Source organism: Microcebus murinus, chromosome 16, assembly GCF_040939455.1.
Source record: "Microcebus murinus isolate Inina chromosome 16, M.murinus_Inina_mat1.0, whole genome shotgun sequence".
Taxonomy (NCBI): Eukaryota; Metazoa; Chordata; class Mammalia; order Primates; family Cheirogaleidae; genus Microcebus; species Microcebus murinus.
The window spans coordinates 26,065,338-26,075,374 of NC_134119.1; the positions used below are offsets into that span (position 1 = coordinate 26,065,338).

A 10,037-nucleotide genomic window follows, 5' to 3' on the forward strand; every position below is an offset into this window, starting at 1 on the left:
GACTCTTCATCAGCAACACAGATACTATTACAGAAGACAATGGAGCACTGGCTTCAAAGTTATAAAGAAAAAGATTCTGAAACTTAAAAGATTAAAGATGCAAATGAAATTAGGAAAACATCTTCATCGTGAACAAAGCCACAACAAAGCTGATCAATAAAATCAAGCCTTGAAAAAGCCATTAAAACAAATTTCTGGTTACCATATCCAAGATATGGTAACTTTATCAACAGCTAACTTTAAAATGTACACTAAACAGAGGATTAACTAGAAAATAAGAATACAAAAAGTAGCTCAAAATGAGGTAGAAAGCATGGAAATCAAAAACACTAAAAATTTTTGATAAATGATCAAAGATCTACAATCAAAAAAAAAAAAAAAAAGAAGTAAAAAAACGTTCCAGGCTCTAATGGTTTCCAGGCACAATTTTATGAGCCAAATCATTCTACTAGCATAACCTCATATGAAAAGTATGAGATCTGACAATTCATTTGCCAGAAAAAAAAAAAAAAAAAAGAAAAGAAAAGTATGAGAACTCGGCCAGGCATGGTGGCTCACGCCTATAATCCTAGCACTTTGGAAGACTGAGGAAAGAGGACCTCCTGGAGGCTAGGAGTTCAAGACCAGCCTGGGCAACAAAATGAGATTCCATCTCTACAATAAAATAAAACTATGAGAAACCAAGAAAAAAGTATCTCACAACACAAATGCAAAAACACTAAATGGAATCCAGCTGTGCAGTAAGAGTCATACACTATGACCAAAAGAGTCTTCTCAGGAATGCAAGGATGATTTTTACATTAGAAATCTCAGTAAGAGGAAAGAGAAAACCCATGATTATCTCAATAGATTCCAAGAAATAAAATCTAAGAAAAAAAATCAATTAAAACCAATAGAATAAAAAATTGTTAAGGTATTCAGATATTAAAAAATACAAATACCCACAGCTTTTCATATATAATAATCAAACCCCAACAGAAAAGACATGAAAAAATGTCATGAACAGTATAACAAAAGTCATAAAAATATTTAGAAATAAATCTAATACTAAATGTGTACCATCAGTATTAAGATGTATGTTCTCTTGATAGCTGAGGGAACATACAATTCAGGACATATAATCCTGTTATTTCTAAACATTCAGCCTGTCCAAAGGGGCTTGGATTCCTACTACTGACTTCATGACCGTCCCATATACTATAACATGCTATAATATAATGAATACTGTAATAATCCTTCCGATTCTTATTCAAAACACTATGCACTTCTAGTAGGAAAAGGAACTCTTGCTATATCATCATACTTCATGTTTCACTGGTAGGAGAAAGTCTCCACTCTATTTCCTCACTCTAATTCATGGGTCTTGGCCATTAATATTCACAAATATTTCAGTCTATTCACAGCCCTTAGCATATTTCCTGGTCTAGGCACCTATACTTGACTAAGGACACATTTCTAGAGAGAATTTAAACCCTCACAGATTTACATAAAGCCATCTTTAGCACAATGTCACATAATAGGTTTCAAAAACTTAAATACTTTCTAACTGGAAAATACATGGTTTATAAAAGTGTGCTCAGTTTTCCAATATTATGAATTGCACCTTAATCAGACCACATGTGGTTTATATATTTCAAACCCAAATCTCCAGGCTGTCCTAGGAAGCATTATCTTGGCCTCACATTAAAAGATAAACGTTAGGGCCTGGTGCAGTGGCTCATGCCTCCTGACATCACTCAAGGTCAGGAGTTCGAAACCAGCCTGAGCAAGAGCGAGACTCTGTCTCTACTAAAAAACAGAAAGAAATTAGCTGGACAACTAAATTTATATATATATATATAAAATTAGCCAGGCATGGTAGCGCATGCCTGCAGTCCCAGCTACTCAAGAAGCTAAGACAGCAGGATCACTTGACCCAGGAGTTTGAGGTTGCTGTGAGCTAGGCTGACACCACAGCACTCTAGCCAGGGAAACAGAATGAGACTCTTGTTTCAAAAAAAAAAAAAGATATACTTTAATAATTATTCTTTTTAAAAATATATTTCAAATGATAACATAATAATTATTCTTATGTCCAAAATAGTTTAAACTCGGACTACATACTTATAAAATACTATATACTGTAAAATCAGCAGACTCAAAATAAAATTTCCATTCAGGAAATATAAACACACAAAATGTAACAGACTACTAAAAAACTGATAGATGGCTTTCACCTAATTTAGAAAGCAAACTTTAAGCCACAATTCAGAAGCCAAGGTGGGAATATTGCTTGAGTCCAGGTGTTCCGTACAGGCTGCAGTGAGTTATTGTGTCACTGCACTCCAGCCTGAGAGACACAGAGACCCTGTCTCTAAAAAACAGCCATTCTTGGCCGGGCGAGGTGGCTCACGCCTGTAATCCTAGCACTCTGGGAGGCGGAGGCGGGCGGATTGCTCAAGGTCAGGAGTTCAAAACCAGCCTGAGCGAGACCCCGTCTCTACCATAAAAATAGAAAGAAATTAATTGGCCAACTAATATATATAATATAAAAATCAGCCGGGCATGGTGGCTCGTGCCTGTAGTCCCAGCTACTCGGGAGGCTGAGGCAGGAGAATTGCTTGAGCCCAGGAGTTTGAGGTTGCTGTGAGCTAGGCTGACGCCACGGCACTCACTCTAGCCTAGGCAAGAAAGCGAGACTCTGTCTCAAAAAAAAAAAAAAAAACAAAACAGCCATTCTTTTCACTGCCTGATAAGTTCTTCTCCAACAGCCTAGTCTAATACCTTGTTCCCTCTTTCTCCTTTTAACATGTGTTTAAACAAAATATTTTTAATAGCCTACATCTCTTCTTGCCTATGGTCTCCCCAGATAAATAGAGGGCACACAACAACCATATCATCCAAATGCATGCTTCATATAAATGGCCACAAAAATAATATACTGTGCCATTTTACAGAGCTGCATAACTGGACTATTTTTAGAGCCTGCTTAATGCTTAATATTTATTATACATCCAAGATGAGGGGCCATATTTAGTTTCATTTAGCAAATTGATAAATCAAGAGGTTAAAAAATCATTTTCTCCCATACTGCCTCTCAAAAATGGGCTGCAAAGCCACAGGAATCTGACTTTTTTCCTGAGCTTCCAGTGGGCAGCCGCAGCCCTTCTTAATTCCTTAACTGAAGGTGAAACATTGAGCCTGATAAAGGGCAGACAGGGCCCCAGCTGCCAACATTGATACTCCCCCAAAAGTCAAGAAAAAGCAATCCATTTCCTAGGTTAGCACTGTCAAACTACAAACAAAAGCTTTATTTTCTAGACTTAATGAAGGTTAAGGATATTCCATGATTGGCACGAGTCCAAAGTCAGCAAAAGTCCCAAAGATCTCCCTGGCATGCTACAACATGAGTGGGAGTCCTCTTCAAAGAACCAGCTTGGGGGTGGGGGGAACGTGGGGAGGAATGGCAGGGGCAATATATGTAACCCTAATATTTGTACCTCCATAATATGAAAAAATAAAAAATTAAAAAAAAAAGAAAAGAGCCAGCTCCAGTTTGTCGTCCATACTCCTGCAGAACACTCTGATCCCAGGGTTCCCACAGCTCCTGAACATCTGCTCCACGTCTGGGGCTCTTGATAAAAATGTACGTTATCGCCGGGCGCGCGGTGGCTCACGCCTGTAATCCTAGCTCTCTGGGAGGCCGAGGCGGGCGGATTGCTCGAGGTCAGGAGTTCAAAACCAGCCTGAGCAAGTTCAAAACCCTGTCTCTACTATGAATAGAAAGAAATTAATTGGCCAACTAATATATACAAAAAATTAGCCGGGCATGGTGGCGAATGCCTGTAGTCCCAGCTACTTGGGAGGCTGAGGCAGGAGGATCCCTTCAGCCCAGGAGTTTGAGGTTGCTGTGAGCTAGGCTGACGCCATGGCACTCACTCTAGCCTGGGCAACAAAGCGAGACTCTGTCTCAAAAAAAAAAAAAAAAAAAATGTACGTTCTCGTTACATGAGTGTATACATTTGCCAAAATTGTGCATTTTACTGTATGCAATTATGCTTCAATAAAATTTTAAAAATAACTTTATACTCCTTTGCAAACCTGTAGTGTGCAATGATGGTTTGGTGTGGATGAGAGAAAGAGTTTTAAAAACTTCTGAGAACCACAGCTCTGGATTACATCTAATGTACCTTCTCCCACCACAAAATGTGGACCAAGAACACTTAAGTCAGACACTAGGAATCAAAACCCAACTCCATCACTATCTCACTATATGGCCTTGAACAAAGGGCCAACTTCACTGAGCTTGTTTCCTCATCTGGAATTTGGGGATAAAAATACCTACCTCACAGGATAACTGAGACTTAAATGAGATGTTTATAAAATAATTGGCATAGCATATAACACAAACATGTAAACACTCACAAAGTGGTAGCTACATTACCATCATTAGCATCTTTGTTTCCATCATTTTAAAACAATCTTTATTTGGTATTTCTTAGCCCTGTGAGACATACTCCACCACCACCTGACTCAAAACGTTTGAAGAACTTCTTACATATACACATGCCTAGCCTCATACTTAGTGATTCTGATGCAGTAAGACTGAGAGGAGGACAGGTTTGGAAACCACATTGCTCTAGTGAACATATGTAGCAGAACATGATATAACAGGGCCATAAGAATTCCTAAGATAACCTGAATAGCTCCATTAAGTTCCAAATAACAACTAGTTAGTCTCTACCTTTAGACTAGCATAATGACATCAGAACAAGGTTTTCTTTCTTTCTTTTTTTATTTTTGAGACAGAGGGTTGCTCTGTTGCCTGGGCTGGAGTGCTGTGGCATCAAGCTAGCTCACAGCAACCTCAAACTCCTGGACTCAAGCAATCCTTCTGCCTCAGCCTCCCAAGTAGCTATAATTATAGGTATGCACCACCATGCCCGGCTAATTTTTTTTTCTATATATTTTTAGTTGTCCAGGTCATTTCTTTCTATTTCTAGTAGAGATGGGGTTCTCACTCTTGCTCAGGCTAGTCTTGAACTCCTGACCTTGAGCGATCCTCCCACCTCAGCATCCCCCCACCTCAGCATCCCAGAATGCTAGGACTACAAGCGTGAGCCACCGCACCTGGCCCAGAACAAGGTTTTCTAACCTCAAATGAAAGATGGCACCATTCCATACCCAACCCTCCCAACATTAAATACAGATTTAGTTTTCATTGAATTCTCTCAGAGTTAAAGACTAAAGTATTTTCTTGGAGGGTTCAGCAATCAACAAGCTGCCTCTCTATCTAACAGGTGCACCCTGGATAGTACAGAAAAATCAAGGGAGGAAGAACAATGAGGATCTTACTTTATTTCTTTAGCAGGTCTCCTTACCTGAGAGATTACTTTTCATGATAACTGAGTCAGAGAAAACAATGAAGGGGATACCAACAAACATCAGACACCAAAACAAAAAATAAATCCTATAACATGAATATCTGTCTACTAAGTTCCTTAAAAGAAGTTTTGAAACCACCTTAGCATAACCTCCTCCCCAAATAGTCTAAATCAGTTTTTCAGAGTGGCCTTTGAGTCACCTATATCTGAATGCTATGAGGAGCTTGTTAAAAATGTAGCTTCTTAGACCCCTCTCCAGATTCTGATTCCAAAAACAGACAACTGGGTCCCCCTCTGCATTTTTATTTGTAACTCCCCAGGTCAATTTTATGATCAATATATGGAAGTACTTCCACAGTAGCTAAAAATTGTCACCTCAAGTGAGAACACAAAAGATCATACTTATGCTTGGTCTTAAAGCAATGAAAAAACAACTAAAATAACAAACAATTCAGTAAAGCACAGTGGTTAAGAGCAGAAGCTATGAAGCTAGAATTCCTGAGTTTATATTTCTATCCCACCATGCACTGGCCATTTCACACTAGACAAAGACGCCTCAGTTTTCCTATCTATAAAATGGCATACTACCACCTACCTCAGAGCTGTGAGGGTTAATGAATTATTAAAGCTTTCAAGAGTGCCTGACCCATGCAAACACTCAAAACACAATAGTTAAAATCCCATGGCTAATGGTTGTTGATTTTTATTTGCTGAATCTCTGGAATTTATATCCATCTCCAATGATGTAGTACAAAACCATAAAGAAACTAATATTTTGCATTGCTTAAAATTCAGGTGCTTTTCAAATCAAACCAGGTAACTGACTCTGAAAACAGCACAGGTTGGGAATATGTTTTTCAAATCTCTTGCAATATGGGAGAAAACAAAAGAATCAAAAACTCCCAAACTTTTTACAGCAAAATAGAGCTACATTTAATCATCCAAATCACAAAAGATAAAAGAAAAGCAGCTGGGTGGTTTAGCTAAGGTACAAGACTATCCAATAAAGACCTCACCACACATCCTGCCATTTTCCCTTATTCTCACATTCTGAATTTAAACAAGTCAATTTCCTGAAATAGGAGTCTGGCAACAACCACCAAAAAGTCTAACCATATGTAAAATGCTACTACATTGTAAAGCTCATGTTACAGTTATCAGGATAACTGATACTTTCAATTGTCACTCAGCATAGCTGCAAGACAGCGGTCCAGAATTGAAGACCTGAGGAAGGGAGAAAATACACGATGCAGAAAAAGAAAAGTGATAATAAAATGGAGAAACCGATTTTCTGGGAAGACCGAATGCAACTCCCAAGGCAAAATTCAGGAAGATGTCATTTTCCCTCAAAAGAGCGAGCCTTTATGCCCAGAATGCTACGTTCTGAATCGTGAGTACCTGCAAATAAACGGAAGGAAATCGGGGGATATCTGGGTGAGAGATGACCTCAATTCTCATGGAAAGAAAAGCAGCCAAAGCTTAGAGGTGCACAGAACACGGAATCCAGTTTTAGACCTGGACCAACTCGGGGCGGTTAGGCATTTTCCAGAAGGCCTGAAAACGCTAGATAAAAAGGACTTAAAGTCTTGGAGAGCAGCTCTTTGGAAACCCATGGAAGAGAACCATTGGGGATTCAAAGGGTTTGGGGGGAGGGGAAGAGAGACGAGGCGGTGGAAATGACTCAAAAGAAGCCTTCTCGAGGATAAAATCATGTGACTTTCGGGAAAGAATGTCCAAGGAACTAAGAAGAGGGAGGAGGGGGTCCTGGATAAAGGCCCTCCGCTCCAACAAACGCAAAGGGCAGACCAACGGGCGCGAGGGCCGAACCCAGAAGGAGCCGAGCCGCGTTGGGGGACCCGAGGCCTCCAGCCGGGTGCCAGGCCACGCACCTACGTGGGACCACCGTGCGAGGGCACTGTCTGCGCGCGGGAAAAACGGTGGCCAGGCCGGAAGGGGGCAGGGCGGGGCAGGGCGGGCCGAGAGGGCGCCCCACGGGGCACTTACGCGGCCGCTTTTTCCTGAGGCTTTCGACGCGCTGGCGGGAGACCGAAGTGGGGCCGCTGTAGGAGCCAGGCCGGTCCCGCCTCACGCCTTCCGCCGAGGCCTCAACAGCGGGCGCCGACGCGCTGCTCGCCCGGCGCCGCATTGGCTCCCGCCGCCGCCCTTCGGGGCCCCCGGGTGCCGGGTCCCCGGCTGACGAGGCGGAGGTGGCGGAGGCCCTGCCGTGGCGCTCCATGGGCGCACCGAAACGGCCCGCTCCCATCCGCAGCAGCCACCGCTGCCGCCCGACCCAGGCCCCCAGCGCCGGACGCCTCCTCGCCTCCTCCGCGGCAGTCCAGCCGGAGCAGAGGCGCACCCTCGCCCAGCTGCCTCTTCCGTTGCGCCAACGCGCAGCGAGCCAATCCGAACAGGATGGAGGCGGACCGACGCCTCAAGTCCAATCAGCTCCCTGATCCGAGGCGGATCGACCGTGCCTCCGTCCAATGAAATGCTTCCAGGACAGGGCGGGGCGGAGAGTAGTGGAGGTGGGGATCGGGGCTCCGTGGAGGAGGAGAAGACGGTGTAGCCGAGGAGAGAGTGATGGCGGCGCCGCCCAATGGACGCGTGGGTGGAGGGTCCCGCGCCCCCTTCTCCCTCTCCACCAGCCTCATGGGTGGACCAGTCTGCGCCCACGGGCCCCGGAACTCTCCCGGGACGCCGTCACGTGCTCCCGAGTCCCAGTGCGTTACTCCGTGCCGTCTCTCCCGGCTCTCGTCCTCTACCAGCCCAGCGATGCTCCCGCAGCGTCTGGCCGCCAGTCGTTGGCAGACAGAAGGGCTTGAACCGCGGCTGACCTTAGCCTTTGTCCCTCTGCCTGGTTCCGCAGCTGCTGTGAGGCCGCCAGCCCCTCCCCCAACACGTTTGCAGCCTCCACTTCGCCTGCATTGGAGCGATGCTCTGGGTATCAGAAGGAATGAAAGGACTGGGGTTGGTCTCCATGGCAACTGGCAGAAAGAGGTGGGTTATAAATCCTTCGCCACCCTCCAGTAGTGAAGGAGGGGGTGTGGGACCCCGGAAGTAGGATTTTGAAGGAGTCTGGAACCCCTTTCTGCGTGGTGTATAGAAAGATTTGGTGGCCGCCTTGGAACCTGGATTTTTTTAATTTTTTTTTTTTAAATCATCTTCCCATCTCTTTTGGGGAGAGAAAATGGTCACCTCCCTCCCTGAGACTCTCACTTCTCACACCTACCAAAGGCCCTTCGAAGTATCCCTCCTACCAGAGTCTGCTAAAGCTTGGAATGATCCTGCCCTGCGCTGTCCCCCAAGGCACTCCCTCACTCCGCTGTCAAGTTTATCTGGACTGTGAGCTAATTATTTCGCAAGTGCCTCCCCTGGGAGACTATAATGTCCCTTGGACAACATTGCTTATTTTCTTCACCTCTCCTGTAATGACTGGTTATAACAGACTGAACAAGAAGGTTGAGATTCTCTTATGCCTGCTGAATAGAATTCCCATGCTCACTCCAAAGTAGCTTTCCTTGCTGTAAGAATAACTCTGGAAACCCCATTTCCTAACTTTGGAAATTCCAGCTACTGCAGGAAGCCACCTCAAGTGGATTCTAAAGGAACCAAGAACATCTATACCTACTCTTCTAAATCTCAGTACCAGACATTGCCTACCTTTCTGCCTCCTCCAAAAAAAAAAAAAAAAAAAATCTGGTCCTCCTTAACCTGAGGAAACTTCCATTCAAATCTGTGAGCTCTGATAGATCATCCTGAAGAATCAAAGACTTATCATCTCTGGACTGCCAAGATGAACCCCAGCATCATAACAACACCTGAAACATGTAGTGTTTTTACAGTTTACCTAGTATCTTTACATCTTAATCCCTATAGCAACATTTGAGTGATGAGGCAGCTTATCCAGAAGCACACAGATTAAAAAATGACAGAGCCTGGACTCCTAAGAAGTTCAGCTACTCTCTGCCTTATGATAAAAGAAGGCACAGATTTAGCGAAATTCCTGGAAGGCCTTTTTCTCTGCCTAAATACACAAGTCTTTAGTATATTTGTGAATTTGCTGACAGTCTATGGCTATCATTAAAGTTTATAATAACAATAACGTTTATCTATAATATATACTAATGGCAACTAGGTAGGATGTTTATAATCCTAAATAAAAAATGCAAGTAAGGCCGGGCGTGGTGGCACACACCTGTAATCCTAGCACTCTGGGAGGCTGAGGCGGGCAGATTGCTCGAGGTCAGGAGTTGGAAACCAGCCTGAGCAAGAGTGAGACCCCTGTCTCTACTATAAATAGAAAGAAATTAATTGGCCAACTAATATATATATATATAGAAAAAATTAGCCGGGCATGGTGGCACATGCCTGTAGTCCCAGCTACTCGGGAGGCTGAGGCAGAAGGATTGCTTGAGCCCAGGAGTTTGAGGTTGCTGTGAGCTAGGCTGACACCATGGCACTCACTCTAGCCTGGGCAACAAAAAGCGAGACTCTGTCTCAAAAAAAAAAAACAATGCAAGTAAACTGAGCAAAAGAAACCAGACAAAAAAGACTACAGGGTGTATAATTCTGTTTATAATAAGTTCAACATTAATAGAGGATGTGAGAAGTGAGGATGGTGGTTACTTTTCAGAAAGGGAGAGAGAATGTTGAGAAGAGACCAGATAGGCTTCT

At 43.5% G+C, this 10,037-nt stretch overlaps 1 protein-coding gene across 3 annotated transcripts in view; it reads right to left on the minus strand.

The window, feature by feature from the left end:
* PANK2 (pantothenate kinase 2) overlaps positions 1-8,826 on the minus strand; it is a 31,693-nt gene extending 22,867 nt beyond the window's left edge. For all 3 annotated transcript variants that reach the window (XM_012754977.3, XM_076010962.1, XM_012754975.3), the window contains exon 1: positions 7,368-8,826. In XM_012754977.3, coding sequence (XP_012610431.1) covers positions 7,368-7,626 — 259 coding nt within the window. In that variant the 5' untranslated portion in view covers positions 7,627-8,826. The remainder of the gene's footprint in view (positions 1-7,367) is intronic.
* Between the last annotated feature and the right edge of the window lie 1,211 nt (positions 8,827-10,037).